This window comes from Malaclemys terrapin, chromosome 11, assembly GCF_027887155.1.
Source record: "Malaclemys terrapin pileata isolate rMalTer1 chromosome 11, rMalTer1.hap1, whole genome shotgun sequence".
NCBI lineage: Eukaryota > Metazoa > Chordata > Testudines > Emydidae > Malaclemys > Malaclemys terrapin.
The window spans coordinates 65,913,062-65,938,658 of NC_071515.1; the positions used below are offsets into that span (position 1 = coordinate 65,913,062).

The window sequence follows — 25,597 nt, forward strand, 5'->3', positions numbered from 1 at the left end:
GGGGAGGCAGCTGTCCTAAGAAGTTTATCTTACATCCAAAAAGGTCATTTTATCTGATTAAAAAAACTTGCGGGATCCAAAAGCTGTAAGTCAAATATCATCACATAAAACACACTGACTAAGCAGTTGGCTGTAGGAGTAACTGAGATCAATATTTTTTGTTCATCTCTATTGTATATAACAAAAACAGACATTGAATGACTTGAAAGTAGGTAACTGCATACCTAGCACACTTCTGTAATCATGTACTCCTATCGCAGTTAACGGCTTCTTCCTTCCCCCATTCCTTAATATATCTGTCACAATCTCTTGTGTCTTGCCTTAAATTAGATTGTAAGTGCTTTGTGGCAAGGACTGTCTCTTACTATATATTTGTACATAGTCCAGCACAATGAGGCCCTGGTTGTGACTAGGGCCTTTGGGTGCTACTGTAATACATAATATAAAATAATTCCATATTAACCAATCAGTCTTCTTGCAATTGTATTGGGGTTTGCACTCTTATGTGCAACAACAACCCCCGTTCCAATCATCATATAAGTGATTTTGTAACGTGGATATAGCAAAGTTCTTGCAATAGTCGACTTGATTTGTAAGTATTCTAAATCCATTATATTGTATTTAAGACACATGAAATAAGAATAAAAAGAAAGTTCATTGACTAACACCATAATGGAATGAGTAATAGCATTCTTTCCCAATGGTATTTCTCTCACATAGATAAAAATATAAATAACAAGCCTCAGGATGTTCTTATTTATTGTTCTTCCTGCTTGTTGTTAATCAAGTTAGTTTACCAGAGGTTGTGTGCCTCACATTGTAGCGTCTCCCCAAGGAAGTCTACAGGTGCCACAAATTAGTGATAAAAATGGGATTCCTGGATTAGTAATCGCTGTTCATTTTGCCCTAGTCAGCAAACCAACACTGTTAAACAACATTAAGTAACTGCACAAATCTTCGTATCAGAAAGGGCCCAATTCAGGCCAACAATTTTTAAGCCCTCTTTGAAATTAATTGCAAATGAGTAAATCTTTATCTCTCTGTTAGTGATATTTATTAAGCACAACAATACTGGGGGAGGAGGGATAGCTCAGTGGTTTGAGCATTAGCCTGCTAAACCTAGGGTTAAGAGTTCAATCCTTGAGGGGGCTATTTAGGGATCTGGGGCAAAAATCTGTCTGAGGATTAGTCCTGCCAGTTGGACTAGATGATCTCCTGAGGTCCTTTCCAACCCTGATATTTTAATGTGTCAAAATAACAAAACTGAAAGCAAAAGGATTTTACACAGCAATTCAGCTTTGCACTTCCTGTTTTAGTAATGAACGGGATTCATAACAAAGGTCAGTGTTTTGCATTTTAAAAAGAACTGCAGTTGCATTCATTGAATTTTACTTTTTTGTATATTAATTGCTCTTTTATTCATTTGTTATACACTTTTAAACTGCAAAAATACAAAATATAAAAAATAGACTTCTAAAAATACATTTTAATACTCTTCCCTTTTACACATTCTTTCTGCATTTTAAGCATTATTGCACAGATTCCCTTTTTATTTTTTAGTATTTCTTCTCAGCCCCCATTTTTTTCATTTCATAGGCCCCAGTCCTATGCTTTACACACATCCTCAATGTTGTTCCGGAGTAATCCCATTGAAGTCAATGAGCTAATGAGTTCACAGAAAAAAAAATCTAAAAAAATGCAGTTGAAGGTGACATGTAAAGAATATCATGGAGAAAAAAGAATTCAAAGACTGCAACTGAAGTTTCTTTTTCAAGCGTAAAACACCGAATTCTTTTAAATCCAGTTGCACCAAAGTCACTGCGGCTAGGTTTAAAATAAATCAATGGGAGTACAGTTAAGCATTTGCATAGCTGTTTGCAGGATCGGAGCTGTACTATTTTTTTAATTGTTACAGATTATTTCTTATTGCAGTTTTTCCTTCTTTCTCTCTCTCGTTTTTTCAGTCTTTTTAAAAGACTTTTTTTGATGTTGCATTTCTTTTTCTTTGAATAATTCCTGCCTCTTCCCCCGTTTTAGCACTATCACACTTCCGTTTTTTCTCCACGGTGCCTTTTTTAGCTTGCATCCCTCCCATTTCTTAGCACTGGTTACTCCTTCGAATTACTGTTTCTTTTTGCATTTTTACCTCCTTCCTCGCTATCTCTTTATTTTAGCCGTTGCTCGATGGGTGCATTTCCTACCTCTCTATAAATTACAGACTAGACTACATTCTTCTTGCACTTTTCCCAGGAATCTCTCTCTTGACGTCTCTCTCTCCTTTGTGGCACATCCCCATCTCCCCTTTTCCCAGCTGCTCGCCTCCTGCTTCGTGACTACAGGAGCGAAGGGGAACCTCCGCTCCGGTCCGTGCTTTGCAAGCGCCCTGACTGGCCCCGCGGAAGCCCCACTGCCCCGAGCTCGTCTGCAGCGGCCGGGCCCCACGGAATCCCTCGTGCCCCGAGTCAGCTGTTCGCCCCAGCCCAGCTGAGCGCCGTGGAGCCTGCGCGAGGCGGAGACTGAGGCAAGGGAGGGAGAAGATGGCGGAGGCAGAGTAAGTAAGGGGGCTGTGGCGACACTTGCCCTGGGGCTGGGCACTTGCAGGGGGAGTGGCGAGGGCGGTAAGCCGGGGGGAGATACGGACTGTGCCTTCTGGGGGTTGCAGCTGGGGTGGGACAGAGCCGCTGCCGAGCTGCACCCCTGATCAGGCTGGTGGTGTCTCGCTGCTAAAACCTTTCCCCCTGGAGGGAGTGACTTCAGATGCCGTGTTCAGTGGGGTGGCGCCGGGGTTCCCTCTTTGGGATCCTATGTAGTGAACTCCCCCAGGCGGGAGTCAGCCCTGTATAATAAAAAGCAACAGAGGGGCCTGTGGCACCTTTAAGACTAACAGAGGTATTGGAGCATCAGCTTTCGTGGGTGAATGCCCACTTCATCAGACGCAAGCCCTATATTATGTGTCAGAAGGGGCCACGTCCACATCCAGCCCTGGGTACGGGTCAGATGCTGCCCTCTGGGCACACACACTTGTTGACTGGAGCAGGAATTGTATATGTCTGTCCAAGGGTAGAATTTGGCCCTAAATGATTAATAACAATGTGCTGCTTCATATCGGGCCCAGTCCCAGTCACTAAAAGTTGTTGCTAGCCGACTTCTTGGCGTATGCAGGGCCGGATTAACTCTCCTGTGGGCCTGCGGCTATTAGATTTTGTGGGGCCCTTGTATACAAGTCTTTTTCCTAATTTAAAACAAAATGACCACAGTTATGGCATCCAGGTTATTAACACTATACTAAACTCGGCTTTTAATTAACATAAAGCCGTTCTGTGGTTACATTTCAGTCTTAAAACATGTAGAATATAGTTAAGTTAATTCAAAATAGCTTACTTCTTACCTTAGAACATCTGTTATATTAGTTTCTTTCTGGGAGGGAGTCTGGTGCAGGAGGGGGCTCCGGGCTGGGGCAGAGTGTTGGGGTGTAGGAGAGGGTGAGGAGTGCGGGCTCTGGGAGGGAGTTTGGAGCAGGGGAGATTCTGACTTGGGGCAGGGGGTTGGGGTGCAGGGTCTGGGAGGGAATTTGGGTGCAGGAGGGGATTCTGATTTGGGGTAAGGGGTGTGAGGTACAAGCTACAGTCGGGAGGCACTCACCACAGGTGGTTCCCAGCCGTCAGCACAGCAGGGCTCAGGCAGGCTGCATGCCATGGCTCCATGCCGCTCCCGGAAGCGGCCAGCTACTGGCATGTCTCTGCGTGTCCCAAAGGTGAGGGGGACAGCATGTCTCTGTGCGCTGCCCACGCCACCCCGCAGCTCCTATTGGCCAGAACTGACCAAGGGGAGCTGCAGGGATGGTGCTGGGGGCATGGGCAGCACGCAGAGCCATCTCTTTCCCCCTCCCCATTCCTCCCTCCCCCTCCCCCAGGGCTGCAGGGACATGCCAGCAGCTGGCCCCTTCCGAGAGCAGTGTGAGGCCACGGCATGCAGGCAACCTGCCTGGGCCCTGCTGCGCCAGGGCCCCCCTTAGTCCCTGCATTAATCCGGTCCTGGGCCTATGTGATCTTCGGACAACAGGCATCTCTCTGAAAAATCCACCACCCGCAGCAGATGCTCTAGTTGGCAGCATGAAGATCTGAATTCACCTTGCCATCTAGCTACTCTCTTATCTCTGAACGTGTGCCAGAGCCACCATGGCAGGCTGTAGTGGAAAAATTTGCACTGCTATTGTCTGTCCTGAACCTGTTTTGTTCTATGTTTTTGCTTGCCAGGGCTGTCAGGCTGGTACTTCTCATAAGCACTACATTGACTTTATATAAAAAAAAAAAAAAAAAAAAAAAAAAAAAGCCTTCAAATTAATCCAAAATGATTCAGAGTCTCCTTCCAAATGAATGGGACTTTCAAGGCCAGGAATCAGTAAGGAGCAGGACAGGGAAAGCTGCATAATTATTGGTGCGGTGCCTGAGTGGTTAAGGTGCTTGACTGCAATCCCAAAGGTTGTCTTGGGTTCAAGTCTAACTTGATCTCACACTGAAAGGCCACTTCCAGTTCACTCCGCTGCAAACTGGGTACCTGATTCATTGGGTTAGGGCAGTCAAAGTCAGTCTGATGTGATGCTGGCCATATCACTCGCTTGTGTACTGTTGGCTGAGAAACTGACATGCCTTAACGACCTCAGCGTGAGAAGCTATTGGTTTGGAGGAACTTTGACTTGGCTTTGAGGTGAAGTTCCTGGATTTTAATGTCATGAGAGAAACTTAGTCCTGGTCTACATTAGAAAACTCCCTCGGTGTCAGAATGGTAGCTTTTCATTTCCCGGTTCTCATCACCTGGTGCTAGATTTTTAGTTTAAGAAACTCAGTCTTCTTTTCCACTCCACCATGTTCTGCATAACATCTATATATTGCATAAGAATAGTTTATTTGTGGGATTCACACAAATGAGCCTTATTGAGTAGCTCAACTGGTAAACTTTGGAGCAGTTTTAGGATACTTTTCCTATTCGAGACATTGCAGTGACTGGAAAAAAATCTCCGGTAATAATTTAATTATTGTACATGACTCCCAAAGCCTTCACGTGGCACAGTTTCCCCTCACTAAAAAGTTTGAGTTGAAGTGGTGTGCCACAGAAGGGATAAACTGGAGCTGAGCCTGTCTTGCAAAGGTGCCAGCTCTGTAGCTTTCCTGCGTTGTTACAGCTTTGAATATCCATTTTCAAGAGGTGATGGCACAGCAATGTTGTAGGGTCAAATTGTAAACTGTGGTGGCGTTATTCAGACCTGGATGGAAGCTTTGGATAAAATATAACTGATTTCGATTAATGTGTGTATATATAGGCACATACTCTTCCCACACCCACAGCTGTAACTTACCTCAGAAATCTTAATCTCCGCAATTAATACAGGAGGCACAGTAATAATACATTGCAAAAACATAGGATCTTGGTGCTTTTTAAAGATTGGTCAGTTGTTGTCCCTTATTTATAGGTGGGGAAACTGAGGAACAGAGGTAAATGGATTCCCCTTAAAATCACACAGCAAATCAATGGCAGAACCAGGAGTAGAACCTAGAAGTCCTGTGTCCTCGTTGCCTGCTCTTAACCAATACACCAGGCTGCTAATTCAAGGCAAAGCACTCGCTGCTGTAAACATGTTCATACTCTATAAGTGCCCCTGCACTAGGGAATTCCTTTCCTTGATCTGAGTGGTCAAGGTGACACTGGTAAAAATGTTTGGTCCACAGCAGAGTTTGCCCGGTTTATAGCACCACTGCAGCTGCACTGTTGCTGTAAAACAAGTAATTTCCTGCCATGGGCAAGGCCTGTGATTGGTTGATGAATGTTGCCAGTTGTTTCATAAATCATTGTCTGCTGAATTATTTTAATATTGTGTATGCTGGCATCATTAAACTCTATCCATACTACTGCCAATATGTTTTCTCTAGTAACTAATAATAATAATACCAAGCTGTATCTAACATTTTTCACCAGTAGGTCTCAAAGCACTTACAAAGGAGATCAGTATCATTATCCCCATTGTACAGACGAGGAAACCAAGGCACAGGTAGGTGAAGGGACTTGCCCAAAATCACCTCACCTACTAATGGCAGAGCCAAGAATAGAAGCCAGGTCTCCAGAGGCCTAAATAGAAGGCCACATTGCTCCCCAGTGTTGACCCTTCAGTCCCATGCTTTTTATTTTACTTATTTAAGCAATGACCTATTCTTACTTGAAACTTCAGTGATTACGCTAGAGGTCCATGGCTTATCCCGCTAATCAGATTTGATAATGTTTTGCTGCTGCTCTTGCTGTCTTCTCATTTTGTATGATGCTCATTACCTTGCCCTGCTCTCCTCTTTCCCCCTCTTTAGGGGCAAGAGTGACATGACATTGCAGTGGCAGCAGTGAGATAAGCAGCAGTGAGATTAAAAAAAAGTCTTAGTCATTTAAGATGTTGCTGCTCCATTCTAGATAACTAAAAATGTAATGGAGATTTATCCTCTGCGCCATCATGCCAGAGCTGCATCAGATCTGGTAGTGTAAATTTCGCACTGGTGTAAATGATTACACAAGATGCAGGAGGACAGAAAAGTAGGCCCTCTGTAGCCACAATAATGGCAGCATTTCAAGTTCACAAACCTGGGTCGCACACTTAACTACTCACAAGTGTAGTCCTATTGGAATCATTATGACTGTCCACATGAGTACACTGATGCCCAAATCCACAAGAATGAAGTTCTATATGGATAGGGCAACACTTTTTTTATGTGGCCTCTTTGGTAACCCTCTCAAAAAGTATGGATTTCTGCCTAGCCGTGGATCATAAGACAGTATTGAAGACAGTATGGTGTGCTGTAGGAATGGAATGGGGAAACAAGGAGTCTTCTACTTCTGTCTCTATCCATGTGGCCATGAGTCAGAGTTATCAAAAGCTGCCACTAGTTGGCCGTTTCAAATTTAAAAACAATGTTTGTTTTCTTTAAAGTTCCAGGTGGCTAAGCTGTCCATGTCCTACACGAATGTAATGTTGAATCCACGTAAAACAATAGTTTTGATTGATGGTTTTAAAAAAGATGCTTGGGAAGGACATTCTGCCATTCATATCTAGTGTGTACAGAGCTGGGCATGTATGTATGGAGTGCTCTGATGCTGATGGGAAGGTGGAGTTTCTTTACCTCTTTGCACTGTTTGTTTTGTAGCTGAGAATATTTTTTCTTAACCCACTATTACAATTTTAATGAAATCTGTGTTGCCTTCATGAGAATTTCTGTGTAATGGGATTGTGTGCCCTTCTAGCTTTCAAAGACTCACCTTCTCAATTATTACAAAGGTTGTTGGCTCCACCCTGCAAAATTTTTCTCAAATTTCATTTCCCCACTCTACACTTTGAGTTTTTTACTGGCTTCTTTTGAAGATCAAAGAAGTGTGTAACTCCACAGCTGCCTTGAAACTAGATGCCTCATTCTCTTGTGAGCCACCTACACCCTGGTACCACTTCACTGTCTTCTTTCACATCAGAGTCATCACAAACTCAGTTTTCTCTGAAGCAAGCACCTCCTCCTGAGTAGTTTTAATTTCCTGTTCTTGCGCCATATGGTCCCACATCATCAGCCATGCCGTCCCACTCCTTCTTGGGTTTGTTTTTTCTCCCCCTCCAAAGTATGTAAAGCTGTTGCTAAAACTGTATTTTTAGCAGCATATTCATCAGCTTAACGCATGATTGTAGACAGAACTGCAATAGCATTGTTGCACAAAGAGCTAGTTCTGTTGAGGTTTGCCTTCTTCAGAAGGTAAATTCTGTCTTCTGCCAATTCAGAAAAGCTTGACTTATTTTTAAATATATTTTTGTAAAAATGTCTTTTTTTTTTTTCAGCTGTGTCTATTGTTTTCACAGGGTTTGGGGTACATCCTAAATTGGGAGAGTTAAAATACCGACTACAAGTGGATCCTCCCCAGTCACACTGGTGGATATTGCCTCGTGCGTCATGGCAGAAAGCGATGCAGCACCAACCATATCAAAAAAGTGTGGTCCATACATTTCATCTATAACCAGTCATGGCATAAACTTGGTGATTCGTGGATTAGTGCTGTTTTTTATTGGCGTGTTCCTTGCATTAGTATTAAACTTGCTACAGATTCAGAGAAATGTCACGCTCTTTCCACCAGATGTGATCACAAGCATCTTCTCTTCAGCTTGGTGGGTACCACCTTGCTGTGGCACAGCCTCAGGTAATGTCAGAAGGTGCCAACTGTCTGTATGTTTCGTGTGTGTGTGTGTGTGTGTGTGTGTGTGTGCGCGGGGGTGGGGGTGGTAGTGAGGAAATTAAAAATCCTTCATTAATAGAAAAATATGGAAGATTTAAAATTTTGGATCTAGTCCTGCTCCCTTTCCCATCTGTCTGTTTCCTCTCCAAAAGATCTTTGTACATTTTTACAGAAGTTGTAGGGTGAATCATAGAATCGTAGAAGTGTAGGACTTGAAAGGACCTTGATAGGTCATCTAGTCCAGTCCCCTGCACTGAGGCAGGACTAAATATTAGCCCTGCTGTGCTGAATTCTTGAGTCAGAAGATTATGCTCAGTTTTCAGGATTAGGAATACAGAGTTTGGCAATCCACTGAAATCCATAGGATTGTAACCTTGAGGCTAGATTACTGCCATGCCCTTTGTGGGCAACTCTGGAAAGGAACCTGGAGATCCCAGATTTTGCAGCATGGAGTAGTTTGCCTTGTCTGGTGTAAGCCGTAATGAGAGTATGCCATTTTTGCCCCAGCTTCCTGTTCGCTTCTGAGTGCGGGTCAAGGTGCAGGATTAGATCTGTAAAGGTCCACGTGGTCTGGAATGCAGCTGTACCCCTATATCCTAAGGAGATATAGGCACAAGGTGCTGCTTTGCTCTTGTCAGTGGTACATTGTTAACAATGGATGTCCTCTGAAATCTGCTCCCTTTAAAAGTCTGACAGAGTTTGGGCTTCAGAACACAGTGTAAGACCTTTCCCATGGGTCAATATAACACTTTACCAGTGGATTATTCTGAGCAGCTGGATGGGGGAATTCTATTATAAGTAGACCTTTATTTTAAAGACAGTATCTTCCTTGAGTTTGATTTTAATGAGAGTGAGGAGTCCATTTGCCTCTTTGGGTGGTACTACAAATCAGTAAACTTATCTTTGGTCTATTGGGCACTTCTGGCATCAAGGTTTTGCTAAAGGTAATTTTTAAGTCGAATATTTTATCTAATTACCTTTCTTTTGGTATGGTGTTGAATCATTTCACCACAGATTTCATAGAAGAGCCTGATCTGAAAGGAAACTGTCCAAATAGCTGTCTCAATATGTCAGTTTTGTTCTCTCTGTCTTTGGAATATTTTGGTCACAGTTATATACTTGTTGTATCTGTAAGTTGCCTGTCTAACATAGCTCTTATTCTCTAATCTTGCTGCTATGGTACCCTGTATTTGCTGCATATTTTTTTATGCTTAAATTGGTTGTCTTGGCATAGAGCTCATGAGGGGTTTGATTTACTGATAGAGCAGTTTGATTTGGCCATCTCGAAGGATTTTTTTCTTTCCTATTTGTAGCGGGGCTCAGCTATCCAACAACATATCTATTATGTCTTTTTACAGTAAGTGATCTCAGGTTTGTTTTGTAAAAGAGAATACATGGATGTAGCTCTGTAAAATTATCTGTTAGTAAGATGGGCTTTTTGTGTCCATGGGACAAAGGGAGAGGGGAAACAGGCTCTGAAAAGATTTAAAGGGTCAGCGGTATGCCTACTGTTCTCATTTAGTTACACACCATGCTCCCACACTATTTTCAGTGCACAGTCTACTACAGTTGTTTCTACCTAAAGGATTTGTTCTGGGGGTTGAAAGGAGTGTGTCCCATTTGCAATAGTGTCACTCTCTTAGCAAGCACTGGAGACCATTACATACCTACAAACTCTTTACCAGGAAACTCTAAGGTTCAGGCTTTGTCACAGTCTTGAGGTGACAAGCTGAGCTTCTATGCTGAAATTGACTTACAAGGTTGCATGTTCTTAGTCGATTTCTTCCAGCTTTAAATGCTACAGCGTCTCTTTGTAGGAATGTTTCACAATTCTTCCTCTCCTGCTCTTGTCTGTCTAGCATACAAGTGCTACCTGAGGGAATAGTGTTTGCAACCTACTCAAGGCAATCTGCTGGATAACTCATGTGTTGTTCTGCTATCCCTACCTACACAATCTCATTGACATTAATATGTCTCTGGGGTATGACTTCCCCCTCTCCATCACCCCCAGTAAACAGATCTGCAAAACCACAATATTTGTAATTCTTTGAACGACCCCTTAGGCATTAGGCCTAGTTTACTCATCCTAAAGACACCAATGAAGAGAGATTTTTCATAGCCATCCATCAGTGCTATTTGCGGAGACTTTTTACATCTACCACTGTTAGCTATCAGTTGGGCCCCACGTCCTCAGCTAGAATGCTGGTTACATGACAATTTCTGATGCTGCTTCACTGGTGATTTTTCATTTATTTCTTAAACCCTGTAGATCAGGTTCCTCTCTGGCACATGGAAAACCTCTCCTGTGAGATGCATCCAACCTATCACCATAATAGGTGTTAGAATTCAAAGCTGCCTTCCGAGCCCCTGCTTCTTACATACTAAAACAGCGTAACATTAAACTTTCATGTGTGCCTCCCAGCTGGTGTGGGAATTGTCTTTATAGGTGGAACTACGGTATAGTGAGTGTTTAAGGAAAAGTATTGCCAATGTTTAGAAAATCCCACTTTTAGTTTATTTTCACCCCTTCCTGGTATTATGCACCAGCTCAAAGCTGTTATATATGGAGATACACCTATCTCATAGAGCTGGAAGGGACCCCGAAAGGTCATCAAGTCCAGCCCCCTGCCTTCACTAGCAGGACCAAGTACAGATTTTGCCCCAGATCCTTAAGTGGCCCCCTCAAGGATTGAACTCACAACCCTGGGTTTAGCAGGCCAATGCTGAAACCACTGAGCTATCCCTCCTTGTGGCCAAAGATGCTGTAAGGGAATTTTAAATGACAAACATATAGCTATTTTCATTGAATTTTAAGGCAGCCGTTTAATAATAACTTATGTTTTGGGCCTAAACTATCTGAAATGCCTTTCTTTTTATTTTTAAATCTTGACAGTGTTTGAAAAATATTTGTTTTTTTATGGTTGCAGAACCACCTTGGTCTAGATTGTCTCTAGTGCAGCTAAGTATTGCAGATGCTTTAATTGTTAATTTTTCTTTCATATTTCCACAGCTGTGATTGGGTTGTTGTATCCCTGCATGGACAGACATCTGGGAGAGCCACATAAATTTAAGAGAGAATGGTCCAGTGTAATGCGATGTGTAGCAGTCTTTGTGGGTATCAATCATGCTAGTGCTGTATCCTTCTATGTGGTAATGAAGTTTGCAGTAACAAATTAGTTTCTGGTGAACCAAAGGTTAAATAGCTGCTCACAATGTAACTGTTTCTAAAATATGATGTATAATGTTTTAAAAGGACATACAGAGTGTAGCTTAGAGTTAAAACTGTTATAGAATGTCAGTAGCTGCACTAGTTAATGAAGGTTATGCATATAAGTTTCTAGAAATACCACTTAAACTGAAATCTCTCACCCTGTTTTTTTAAATATATATTTGTGTCTTTTTTAGAGTTTATTCAAGTACATATGGGAAAGGAGTTTATGCTCTGAGAAATTTTTAAGGTTGCTCTTCTTGCACTTATTGTAAACTCAATACAGTTACAGTTTTAAAGACCAAACTTCACATGTGCAGCAGCATCAATGAAGAGTGTGCACTTTGCTAAGCACGGGAAAAAATTGGTAGGAAAAAAATACTTGGCATTGGTTATTCATGGATCTCAAAGCATTTTACAAAAGCGAATAAGCGTTATTATCCCTATTTTACAGACGAGGGACTGAGATGCAGATATTCTAAGGCAAGTCACTTAGCCTATGCGGAAAGGAGAGAAGTTACAAGTGAATCAATGTGGCATGATGTGAAATACATCATTTTTCTGCCGAATTCTCAAAAATCTATGTACATCTTTACACTAGACTAATACTAGCCCCAGATGAAGGAGTCATGATTCCCAGAAGCCCATTGGACAAAAACATGTCCTCAGAATGGACTGTGATGTCTCACTGGCAACCCACGAGCAGTTGTGCTTTGTGTCATCGTGTATAGGATCTCCCTCTCCAAGTTAAGGCAATTGACTAGTCTACCAAACCCAGACTCAAAGATAAGTAATTAAAAGGAAAATTAAGAATCTCTAGAAGGCTCATTCTTTCATCCAGAACCAGAAGAGAGAATGGATGACATGAGATGCCAAAGGAAGGCATGGAAAATGGGCTGCGTTCCCATTCAAGTGGCCTTACCTTTGGATGGATATTGTTCTTTTCCCACAATACCCCATCCTATCTAGTGTGGCCAGAAAAGTTGGAGCTATCAAAGCTAGGGTCTGCTAATATCCTCTTGCGGGCCTCAGTTCTCCCATATTTGAAGACGTGTCCATCTGGTCACGTGGATGCCACCAACTTCTGACCATCCCCTGACTGTGGGCACATTCAGATACAGGACCCTAAGAAATTATGACATGTTTCTTGAAAATTGGGTGGTGAACTCCTCATGAGTCAGATTACTTTCAGCAAACACCTCTGCAGTTTGCTATCAGCCATTCCACATTTTTAAGGAAACAATGCCTCTTCCATAGCTATTATTAGTGTAGCAACTCTACTTCCTTCTAAGTGGCTTCCTGAAAGGCCTGAGCTTCAGTTCATCTCACTTTAAAATAACAGCATTTGATCTGACTTTGGTCATTGTGTCCTTGTGTCTGCCATTCTCTCTGTTACCATCAAGTTAACCCCATTTCTTTGTTAGACTACTCCACTAGATCTTTCTCCAGGCCAGTGGATTCCTGTGGTTGAGACCAGGACAACCTTTTTACCTATACATTTGTCACCCCCTAAATCTAAGTTTAGGCTTATGAATGTTAACAATCTCTCTTTAACGGTACTTTCTTACAGAGATGTTGAGAAAATTAATTAGCTGATATTTGTGAAGTGTTTTGAAGAGGGCAAAGTGCTACAAAAGTGTCTAGGATTATTAATTTATCATATTTGCATAGCTGTAGCTTTTTTAAAAGCAAACAAGATTCTGAATAAATGTTTTACTGGATAAAAATACTATTCTAATTAAAAACATGTAATAGTTATTGAAATTAAATATATTTTGTTTTTCCAAATGACCTTATTTCAGTAGGCAACAACATAAGATATATGGCATTTTGGCAATTTAATGCTAGATTTAAAGCTTTAACCTTAGGATATTAAAGGAGCAACAGGTGAGGCTGGACTGTTGTTGGTACTTCTTCATCTGAACAGTAATATTTTTACAGTAAATCTGTCAAAAAATCTGGTATTCTACTTAATTTCCGTCTAGTCTCCTTGTATTTTAAAACACTTGTACAGTTTGTAGCAAAGTCCTGAGACAACATTGTGGGTTTAAAAAAATACTGTAAACATAAAATAACATTTTAAGTAAATATTTTTCTTAACACAGATAAAATAATACTTTACAATTATTATTATAATATTCTTATACCATTTAGTTGTATTAAATGAAGAGAGCCGTGTTTATGCAAGAGCTAGGTGTTGTTATTATGTAGGACTGTGTTATTTTTCAGATCAAAAGTTAGTTAATGAAGTAAATATTATTGCACTTCACCTGAAGTTGGCACTTTAAAACTGATCCTTAACAAATGACCACAGAAAGTGGATTTTGCCAACAACATACAGTTGTCTCTTACACTAGCAGCGCTTTCAATTGGACTATGGTGGACCTTTGATAGATCACGAAGTGGCTTTGGTCTTGGAATCGGAATTGCTTTTCTGGCCACCTTGGTATCACAGCTTCTGGTCTACAATGGGGTTTACCAGTGAGTCTTTATTTTTCTTCTGGTTAAGTGGTGTTCATGTTCGATTAGTAAACAAGAACATTGAAGGTAGATCTGACTTAACTTGAGCCCTGAACTCGCTAAGACTTAAACGTGTGTAACTTTAATTTAATTGGACTATTCTTGTGAGTGCTTATGTGTGTGTAAGACCGAGATTTTGGTTTGGAGTTCTAAAACTGCTACATTACCAACAGCAAAATAACCTGGATCAAACAGAGAAAGGATATTAGAATGAATGAATGGAAGGGTAGTAAATTTGATATTTGCAGTAAGAAATCAAACTTCCTACTACAAGTGTGTGTATCTTTAGGCTAATATATTCCCATATCCAGATTTCTCAGTATGTCTCTGTGCCTAACTTTAAAAGTATGTTTTTTTTGAAGAAAGGATTGTGCATAGGGTTCAGTTCAATGTTGGCAGTAAACAGATAATAATGCAAACTTGTATTCCTTTCTAGATATACATCTCCAGATTTCCTTTATGTTCGTTCCTGGTTACCATGTATATTTTTTGCTGGTGGCATTACTGTGGGGAACATTGGTAGGCAGCTGGCAATGGTAAGTTAGAGTTTATTTTATTTTTTGGGGGGTACTGAGCTTGTATTGTCTGGTTTTAAAAAATTCTTTCCTAATAAACATCAACCGGTTATTCAGATTGCAAATGTGGACTAAGATGGGAGTCCAGAGACCGTGCTTTTCAGTTTGGTCAGCATGTCCCTCCCACCAGCAGAAGTTCTGTCCACTGCTGAGTGCCCCACCTATCCTAAAGGGTTCCCCATTTCATTGTGTTCATTCCATTCTGTACACTCACAAGCCTTTGCAGGATTAAGGCCTAAATAAGAACACCATGTTTCGGGGGAGGAAAGCTGCATAAGCTCTAAGTTAATAGCTAATGTACTTAGGCTCTCTTTTGCTATGCAAGGAGGCACAGATTGTGTACAAAATGTTTACTACATAACTGTAGTTGGTGAGGGTACCCTGAAAAGCATGGGAGTTTGGGGGCCTGAACTGATCTGGGGGAAAGTGTGGGTAGAGCTGTTGTGTCAGTTGCTATGTAGATCCCTCCCTTTCACAGCTGTCTAACTCAGAATTTAATTGTATAAATCCTTGTTCTCAAATAATTTTCACTCTCTTTGGTTGTTTTGCAGTATGAATGCAAAGTCATTGCAGAAAAATCTCACCAGGACTGAGGAAAAGCAAAATACATCTTTTATACAGGAAAATATATGACAAACAACTGTCGGAAGAACATGCTATAAGGAACATTTTGACTCTAAAATTGCCAAAATGCAGTCCCCCCTCCCCTCCCCTTGAATGGTACACGTTATTGCAATCTGTGATTGCTGCTTCTGTAAGTCAGTTAGAAACCTTGGTGTCTGATTCCTGTGAAGTAACACTCGTATGCAATACATTTGACAATATTTGTTCATAGACAAGATTGGTTTTTTGCCAGTCTAAACTAGGTTTACCATCTTTTTCCACAATGTTTCAGTGCCAAACAGACCTTTGAGTTACTGTACTGTAGCCGAAAATTCTGCTTCAGTTTTTCTAGGCAATTTGGGGAATTGAAGTTTTTGATAGTTTAGCAAAAGCCAGAGAATTCAGAATTAAGGCTGAAGATATTGCAACTCATGCTGGTAGCTAGTCATAAACATGTCTTTTCCCCCGAACAGAATCACAGCCTTGCTACTGATTAATAAAGACACGCATCACCTAGGGCCAGATTCTGACACTACTAGTCATGCTGAGTAATACCTTACTCTACAAGTAGTCTGGCTGAAGTCTGTGGGACTAGTGGGTGGGGGAAAGTTCTATTTTAGGTACATGTATGGCCCCACTTGTGTAATATCTAAGTGTCTCAAACTCTATAATGTATTTATCCTCACTACCCCCACTGTGAGATAGGGAAGAACTGTAATCCTCATGTTATAGATGGGGAACTGAGGCACAGAGCGGCTAAATTTCTTGCCCAAGGTTCACACAGGAAATCTGTGGCAGAGCAGGGACTTGATCCCAGGTCTTCCAAGATGGAGGTTATTGCACTAACCACTTCTCTTTCTGTCTGTGTGTGTGTTGGAATCTGGCCTATATTTTGGGGCTTACCCCCAGTTTCCCTTTTTGGCTTTGCAATTCCCCCTTCAGATTATAGGGCAAACTCACCTTTGCTTCAAATAGACACCCACCTGATTGATTTAAGTTGACTTCTGCCTGATTATGCCAGCAGTGAATTAGGCCTGGAACGTCCCTACCTCTTGTCTCTTGACTTCCATCACTGTCTTGATGTTGTTTAAGCAAGCTCTTTTATTGCATTTTAATTATTATTATTTTTAATCTTCCATGAAATATTTTTTTAAAACACGTTACAGTCACATAAGGAGACTGAAGTTGGTCCAAAGAACAAATATATGTTTAGATAAGTTTTATAATGTCTATGTATGTATTGTACATGAAGCCTGATATAGGCAATCTTTTTTCAGTCTTGTGTGCTTATATCTGAAGTCTATAACACATGTAGTGAAATGCCTCCAATAGCATGTAACAACAATAAGAGTTACCAGAAGGAAAATCTTTTGCATGGACGCAGCTTTTAAAATTTTTAAATAAGCAAATGATATTTGGAGATCTCAGTTCAGTAGCTCCACAGTTTTTCATTGGCTTATTACAGCTCCATGACATTTCAGTGCCTCATGCACATTTTCACATATTGGTCACAATTCAGGAAAGCACTTAAGCAGGCTCTTTCCTTTAAGCTAACCTTAAGCATATGCTTAAGTGCACTCCTGTTTAGGGATGTTTCTCCTCCATCAGGGTCATAATAAATAACGCAACCTTGGATGTTACATAAATGAAGGTTGTAATTCCATTTTCAGGTTCTGGCATTTCACAAGGAACCTGCTGATATATTTTAAATTTATTTTTTTTCCCCATAACATTTCGCCTGATCTGCATTCCTTACTCAGGCAAGTGATTTCAGTTGGACTGCCTGATCAGATCCTCAGCATGGTTGTCTTCATAAAAAGTCAATGATTGGCATAAAAGCTGAGATATTGATCATCATTTTTACAATAGCTGTAGGGAAATAATGTGATACCTCATTCCACAGCTTTAATGTTGACCACTGTGTGTGTGTTTAAAACTGGAGGTAAGTCATTTCTTATTTGCTTAGTAATAAGTTCTTCTATCTGTTGGTTTACATACTTATAGAAAACAGGACGTGTATTCAAATGTACAGTAAAAATCCTTGTGAAAAGTGGTTACTGTTCATTTGTGGCACCCACCTTGCAACATTTTAAAATCACATTCATTTAAAAATGATTGGAATATACTGTCAGCTAACTTCTTTCCAAATTTCAGTTTTGAAACTTTAAGGTGATTGGGCAAAATGCACTTGGGTGGTCTCCTTTATTATAGAGATGTTATTTTTTTAATTCTTATTTGACTAAAACAAATTTGCTGCCGGACTAAAACCTTGTATGTCAAATTTTCAAACTGCATTATAATTTTATGGCTGGAATACTCAGAACCTGAAAAAAGAGGTACATAATGGGAATGCTGACACAGCCTTAACTATAGTGGTGTGAACATGCTGCTATTGTATAGTGTGTAATTATAATATTAGACTGTCTTCAAAATGTTCAGTATAGAATGAATAAGGTATATTTTAGATACAACTTTATAAGCACTATAAACTCTTCACTAACTATGAGTTGTAAGGTCTATGCTGTTTATTTCTGCTGTTAAAAGCAAAATATGTATTAAATATAATTACAATATTTTGTGACAGGTTTATTTTTTTAAGTAGTAATCATTCATAATTATACTGAACATCTCCACAAGTGTTTCACATGCTAATTTTAGCTGTAGAGCTGGCATGATGGTTTCACAATCCCCCTGTTTAAAACTACTAGATTAAAAACAGGATTACCAAATAAGGAGTGAGACTTAAATCAACAGTGATTCTGACAAAACTTTGGTACTGAACTGCCTTTAAAATTCTGACATTTTAAATCTGAAAGCTGGAAGGGGAATACCAGGGCTGGATGGGAGAATATATACAAATGACCAATTTTATCTCAAACTGCGTAAAACAGAAAATAAAGATTTTGGAATAAATGGTAATTTAAACATGGAAAAGAGGTTAATTGTGGGGTGTCCCAAGAATCCATAACAGGACCTGTGTTGTATAACTTATTTATCAGTGGTCTGAACTGGGTGGGGTTAACAGTGAGGTGGCAACGTTAGGTAATGCAGCGTTAGTTAGGTTAATCAAGTCTAAAATTTTGAGTTGCTTCAAAGTTGCCCCCTTAGCAATTCTATAGTACATATATAACTTTCATTTCATAAACAGATGTGGAGGGGCCTGGACTTGATGACTTCTTGAGGTCCTTGTTAGCCCTATATTTCTATAATTATCTAATGCACATTGTAAGGTTCAGTATGAATTATTCATATACATTGATGGATCTTACATTAGCGGAAAGAGAGAGAGGTGTCATTGTGGGCAGTCCAGATAAAAATTTCTGGTCTATATGGTGTACTAGTCCAAAAAAAACCCCAACAACCCTGGGAAAAAAACAAACAATCAGTCATAGGTGTATTAAGACAGATAAATATTCAGGCTGAGGCATAATAGTGTCTGTGTTCTGTTTTGGACACGACATCTCAAAAGTAATATAACAGAAATAGAAGAGGTCAAGAGCATTGCAACCAATGAAAACAAACAGCAGTATTAAATGACTTCACATCTGAACATAAGAATTACTACACATATTTCCCTGTTGTCATAATAGATAATACTAACAAAAAATTTTGGAATGGATATGAAGCCTCATGCTGCATGGTTTAAATCAATCTTTTAAGTATTAGAGATTAGGCTGAGAGATGATGTGGGGGCAGATTTTCCCATATCTGCTTGCTCCAGCCTTCTTACAGCTTCCTCTGAAGCACCTGGTGTTGGCCACTGTCAGAGACAGAGTACAGGACTAGATGGACCTTGGGTCTGACCCAGTATGACAATTCCTATGTTTCTGTGGACTGTTGTGGAATAACTCAAAGCTTTTTCCTAACACCTGTGAGTTAGTGGTTAATTTATGCACTGAAGATTGAATGTTTACATCCCTCATTTTCTCTAATGAGATCTCGCACACCTCTGGATGATGTTATCCGTATAAACATCTAAAGTGGGGGATACTAAAAGGGTTAGGATTATTTAGATTAGAGAGGAGACAGGTAAAATGTGGTACAATGGAACTATTTACAATAACGTTATAAAGAACATAAATTGGGCATTTCTTTACCTCTTCTCAATGCTATAGGAAGGAATTTAAACCAATGAAATAGCCAGGCAATACATTTCCTCATTCTGTTTCCTCCTTAAAACTCACCTCTGCCTGGATGCCTATAAATCACTGCACAATGGCTAGACCATTGGCATACTGACACTTTTATTTATTAATATAAACCGGATTGTTTCATTGCCTATCTTGTCTTTTTCCAGGCCCATTTATTTGTTTTATACACTCATCGTCTCAACAGGTGTATAGATTGTATACTCTTTGGAGAAGGGGAGGCCTTTGTATTATAGTATCTAGCTAAATGGGTCCCAAATTCCCAATTGAGGCTTCTGGCTGCTTCTGTAACTCATTGGCAGAAGGTAGTATTGAGGAAAAGAGCATGTAAAATTAAATTAAAGATTAGACAAATGATTAATAAGACTATCCATAGTTATGCTACACAGGGTAAAAATGTACAATGAACAGAGCCCTCATGCTAACCCTCCAGGACTTGCAGGTTAATCTATAATTGAAGATTGTTATGTGATGAAACCTCCAGGAATACATCCAACCAAACTTGGCAACTCTGCCTCATGCTAGGTCATGCCAAACAGTTGCATGGGGTTAGGAAAAAACTCCACCCCACTCCCATAGGAAAGTTATTGAATAATTGTCCTTACCAGGGAGGTTTACACATTTCTTAGAAATATCTAGTGCTGTCCATTGTTTGAGATTGGATATTGCACTAGACCAGGGGTCGGCAACCTTTCAGAAGTGGTGTGCCGAGTCTTCATTTATTCACTCTCATTTAAGGTTTCGCGTGCCAGTCATACATTTTAACGTTTTTAGAAGGTCTCTTTCTATAAGTCTATAATATATAACTCAACTATTGTTGTATGTAAAGTAAATAAGGTTTTTAAAATGTTCAAGAAGCTTCATTTAAAATTTAATTAAAATGCAGAGCCCCTGGACCGGTGGCCAGGACCTGGACAGTGTGAGTGCCACTGAAAATCAGCTCGCGTGCCGCCTTCAGCACACGTGCCATAGGTTGCCTACCCCTGCACTAGACAAATCATTGGTTCAATGCAGTGTGGTTCTCAAAGTCTTTAGCTAATGAATTTACTGACCTTTGCAATTTAAAAAAAAAATCCTATGGAAAGCTGCAAGCTACCCTATGATTTGGGGAGGCAGGGGTTGGCAGTTGTGAAGAAAGCAAACCTGATGCTAGTCCTTTAAATATTAATGTAAAAGAAACCCTGGCAAGAGCACTTGGATAAAGAGTACTATGACTCTGTGATGACTGGTGCTTCATTAAATATGTAGAAAGCTCACTTGAGTCCCTAATAAAATAATGGAACAAATATGGAAAGAGAGAGCTCATTTTCTTAATAGAGGGTGACAGTTATGAACAATAGACAGCATGAGTTTACAAAGAACAAATCAAGCCACATGAATGTGATTGCTCTTTTGATGTTGTTTGGATGAAGGGAGTAGGTGTAATGGATCTGGATTTTATGAAAGCATTTTAATACAGTGCCTCACAGTTGTGTGTGAAAGCTTAATTCAAATGGTCTTAAATACAGGCACTGTCATACACACGTGAAAACTGGTTGAAGGAACTGTAAATAAATTGGAATGATAAACTACAATAGTAGGAGCTGGAGATTGTCTGTTGGGGATCTAACAGGGATTGGTTTTAGGTCTGGTCTTGCCAGCCCAAACCCAATGCTGATGTCCTCTCCCATGGACAAGGAAAGCACAGAGCTTTCAATGATGTCACTTATCAATATACCGGCTTGGTGGTGACCCAGAGTTCTGTGTCTGGAAGTTGGATGGAACTTCTGCCGTATGCTTTGTGGCTTAGATCTGTCTTATTTTTCTCTTACTTTTTTTTTAGCCCATCCAACAGTGAAGACCTTTTGGAAAGAGGCTTTTGTAGGCTGCAGTCCCCATTTTGTTGCTGTTTTGACCTGCAGCTTTTTCTTAGCTGATGCATTGGGTGCTTTAGTGGGTAGGTTGTCTGTGTCTGACTGTTACTATTTTGTTATGATAGAACCTAGAGACCAGGACCCCATTGTTCTAAACACTGCATAGACATAAATGACGTATCCATTCTGTGCTGCTGCCCATCGTCTTAGCAACTTCCAGACACAATAGATTGAGATTGGCAATAGAGAAGTCCCAGGCTTCATTGAGTTTCTAGTTTTTCTCCTTTCTTAGGTTATAGACAGCTCTGCCTGGGGTAGAGTCTTTTTTCTTTTCTTGAGGAGGGAGGAAGGGTAGAGAGAAGCAGCTGGCTGTGAATGTCTTTCTGTTGCTGTGGAAAAGGAAGCTTGGCAGCATCTCTTAGAGCAGTGTTTCTCAACGACTGGTCTGGATCGGCACTGTTCCCTGAGATTTCCCTGACAGTGTAGGAAGGCCTGGTATCAAAAAGGTTGAGAAACCTAGAGGACTCTGGCCTCATCTAATCTGTCCTGGACCGCTGGATCCCCTCCCGCAACCTCACCTCAAGAATGCCTTGTCCTGAGCTTTGTGATCTATGATGTCCTGGGGATCGCAGTTGCCAGTGGTTTGTATGTGGAAATGTAGTCTGTGGGATTTGAGCCATTAATGGCTCTGAATAATTGATGGGGTCACCTGTTCCCACCCTGCCCTGTAGGAATGCAGCAATGAGGAAGCTCATACATGCAGTGCTGGTGATCCTCCTCATGACAGTTCCTGGAGGCAGGCCTGTCCTGTATGGGCCAAAAGGTAGGTGCAGGAATTTTACCGTGGAGTGTCCATCCAAGTGTCCATCCTAAGCTACTCTGTGTCCTCTCCACCCTTTTCCAACTTTCCTCTCTGTCCCCCATCTAAGCCAGTGTGACACGGCCATCTTCTCCACACCTCGGGCCACCACAAACAGACTAGATGCTCTCAAGTTCATGAACACCAGTGTGTTATTTATTGGGTCCACGGCACCAGCTTACCAGTACAGCCTTGTGCAGCACCATACCATTGGAAATAAACAACCTCCTTACCCGCTCGCTGGGGAAGGGAGAAGGCAAGATCTCCCCATCCTGAGATCCTGTATTCCCTGGCAGCCTTCCCAGCACTTCCTTCCTGTCCTGTAACTGTTCCCAGCTGACAAGCTGATTGCTCTCATTAGCTCGTCAACCTCCCCCCCAATTAAGCCATTGAGCACCCATTTCCCAGTTAACTCCGCTCCATGGGAGAAATAGCTAGTACCTCAGGTCCATCTACGCAGGGATAAAAGACCTGCAACATGGCTACAGCTGGCATGGGTCACGGCTAAAAATCACTGTGGAGACATTTGGGCTTAGGCTGGAACCCAAGCTCAGGGACCCTCCCCACTTGCAGTGGTCCTGAGCTCAAATGTCTGCACAGCAATTTTCATCCTTGCATCCCAAGCCCCGTGAGCCCAAGTCAGCTGAGCCGGGGTAGCCATGGGTTTTTTATCCCAATATAGACATAATCTTAGTGACCAGAGTGCTGGGTCAGCTGTAGGCTCCTAGCACTCTGTCACAGCTAGTCTTTCCATCGCTGCGTTTGGCTGGATTCTGCAGCGGTAGGGACTAGCAGCCCCTTCCCTCCCCCGGCTCCTAAGGAAAGAGTGTTGTCATAACAGATGCATCACCCTGACCGTCTTGCGTGTTTTTTACATTTGGAATCCTTGTTGCTAGTAATGCCCATTTATAACATTAATGGATAAACATCACACACTTAAGTGGTGTTAAATGTGAAATATAGTGCTTGTAAAAGTACAACCATGGCTGGGAAGAAGGGAGTGTGTGCCTCACAGTGGGAGGAATCATCTAGTGCTTAGTTCTGATGCCAGCACTAAATGCAAAGCAGGAGACATGCTGGAATGTAATGTCCAACTCTAAATCTTAAATGAAAGGTAAATCCAACTACTTAACAACAGTGGAATAGTAAACATTACTTAGTTTAATTGTTTCATGCAGTCACATTGCATTTTCACTATGTATATGATCATGTTTTGAGCAAAAGGACCTACGGCTTTGTCCTGAATTTTCTTCAGCAGGCAAGTAGCAGCCTCAAATTAAAGTATAAACTATGCACAGATTTGCAGGCAACATACTGGCAGTTAGTGTGTTGACTCCTGAAAGGCACTTAGTCCCGAGGAGAAGCAGTAGTTCTCCCCTGACCTCTCTTAGCAGGCTTAAATCCAGGCCAAAGGGCAGATTTGCATTTATTTATTTATTTATTTTTTAAGAAAGGGATTTCTTTTTTTTCCTAGCAGTCACTAGAACTCTGCTGTGTGAGGTACAAAAGATTAACTGTCCTGTTAATACTTTTGCACTAGGTATTTTCTAATGCACACACTGTACCATAATTTCAAGAAATCAAATACAATAGTAAGAAAGAGAAGATGGGGGAGAGAGAGACTAGTAAGTACATTACAGATCTACGAGTTGAGCGTTCAGAAAATTCTACGTTTTAGGCTCCCAGACAGAACTCACGACATCCAAATCCCAGATAAACAGAATTCATCCAAACGTTAAAAGAGATTCTCGTCGGCTATGCCCACACCCCTGTTGTGTTTGCTTTCTATGAATACGCTAGTAAATAAGTTTACTGGTGGCGATGTTTGCTGAAATAGTGCAATTTAAGCTAAGGTTGCAAAATATATTCAGCAAGGGAATATTGAGTTTGTAAATGTGAGTGTCTGTGCACTTCACTCGAAGTTATGCTCAGCAACTTGGGGAACGGGAATATGCCTTGTGGTAAAAGCAGCTTGAATTTCAGATTTTTGAATATTTGCTGTGCCTAGTTTCTGAAGCAAGAATTATTCTGTGAAAATTCGTGACCAGAATTGGAGACAAAATTTAGCAAAGGAATTGTTACAAATTATTTATCCATCCCTGGGGAAGGGAAACCACAAAACTGCACAGGGCTACACGACAAACAGTAAGGGGCAAGAAAGCTTGAAATGATAAATGGCTTTTTTTCACAGCCTGAGTTTGAAGATTGGGAGTCAGATCCACAGATCCAGTGTTCATACAGACACGCTCTCGGCTCCTTGGGCCTGCTTCAAATTATGACAATGGGTAACTGCTCCTAAGGAGTAGCTCTGCTGCCTAGACTTGGCACAGTATGTTCTGCATCAGCCCCATCCCAGCCCCAATCCAACCTGGAATACCACCGTATAACAGGGGTCAGCAGTCCCTTAGCATAGGCCATTCTTTAGCTGCAGTCTTTAGGCAACTTTAAGTACCCGCTGGAGCAGTGCAAAGCTGTCTTGGGAGGATCTGATCCCCAGTAATTTTGTTGGTAATGTGAGAGTACATCAGGTTTATGTGGGGCAGAAATAACTTTGATTGTAATGGGTGTGTGTTTTAATGATGTACAATTGAAACACAGGCTGCCTTGCTTTTCAAGCACTCACTTCCTCATCCTCCACTGCTGAGATCCCCGTCACTCAAATATACCAAAGAAGTAAAAGTGAGATCCTCTTCTCCTTTCTCTTCCTCTGCCCCTCTCTTCAAACTATTTTACACATATGAGTTTGATTTAAAGGCACTTTAGTTCTTGGAAAACTAGGACTATTTATAGGGTGGGTTAGCATTGAAAGAACCCACTGTTTTCCTTTTAAAAACAAATGCGCGTTCTGTACTGCATGTCAAGTACAATCATTGCTGAATGAACGGAGACAGGGCCAAGTCCTCTGCTAAACTGGCACAGCTCCATTGACCTCAGTGGATTTGCAGCAGTTTCACCGCAGAGAATTTAGCCCACCATGGTTGAGAATGCTCAAGAATACTACAATAATTGTTCAGTCCTTTTCCTAAGGTAATAAGGAGTCAGAAATGTACCTAGATAGACCAGAACAAACTGAAATTTGCCTTTCCCTCCTTCTTTCATCATGGATGGAAGCTGTCATCTTTCTCTGTGATTTACAAAGTGCACTTTTTATAGGGTACGTCAACTCTTCAGAGGGACGAAGTTGTTAGCATCAGATGTGGCAGATCAGCGTAACGATGATGTGAGTGCAAAGTGTTGGCTATTGAAGAGCTTGTTGTCACAACAGATTGCCATATTCATGCATTTTTGTTTGATATTTCACTGGTAGGAAATTCAGCTCAAGATTGATTTGGGACGGTGTCTCTTCTGATTAAACAATAATAATGTTCCATGTGATTTCAGACCCACATTTAGCACACTGCTTTTGGGAAGCCAGTGAACAGCACAGACAGTTAGAGGTGCCCTGGGTGAGAGTTGGTGAAATCTAGAAATGAAATCTCTGAGGTGGGTATCTGCTGATGGTAAAGTTTTCTTCATGTTATGTCTACAGACCCTGATCATTGCATTGATCCAGTGGGCTAAATTGTGGGTCGGTGAAGGGAAAG

General features: G+C 41.1%; 1 protein-coding gene across 4 annotated transcripts; it reads left to right on the top strand.

The window, feature by feature from the left end:
* Nucleotides 1-2,087: 2,087 nt before the first annotated feature.
* On the top strand, nucleotides 2,088-15,247 carry INSIG2 (insulin induced gene 2). Of its 4 annotated transcripts, none has more exons than XM_054043881.1 (6): nucleotides 2,088-2,551; nucleotides 7,856-8,211; nucleotides 11,258-11,382; nucleotides 13,770-13,936; nucleotides 14,412-14,511; nucleotides 15,102-15,247. In XM_054043881.1, the coding sequence occupies exons 2-6, from the start codon at nucleotides 7,968-7,970 to the stop codon at nucleotides 15,141-15,143; spliced, it is 678 nt and encodes a 225-aa protein (XP_053899856.1). In that variant the 5' UTR covers nucleotides 2,088-2,551; nucleotides 7,856-7,967; the 3' UTR covers nucleotides 15,144-15,247. The 4 variants fall into 4 exon arrangements, with proteins under 4 accessions (XP_053899856.1, XP_053899858.1, XP_053899857.1 ...); XM_054043883.1 differs by having other exon boundaries at nucleotides 7,877-8,211; XM_054043882.1 differs by lacking the exon at nucleotides 2,088-2,551 and adding an exon at nucleotides 5,974-6,046.
* Nucleotides 15,248-25,597: the final 10,350 nt, after the last annotated feature.

Coding starts and splice junctions, on each gene's coding strand:
- INSIG2 (XM_054043881.1), top strand. CDS start 7,968: ATGGCAGAAAGCGATGCAGCACCAACCATATCAAAAAAGTGTGGTCCA. Junction 8,212..11,257: donor TTGCTGTGGCACAGCCTCAG/GTAATGTCAGAA, acceptor ATATTTCCACAG/CTGTGATTGGGTTGTTGTAT. Junction 11,383..13,769: donor GTATCAATCATGCTAGTGCT/GTATCCTTCTAT, acceptor AAATGACCACAG/AAAGTGGATTTTGCCAACAA.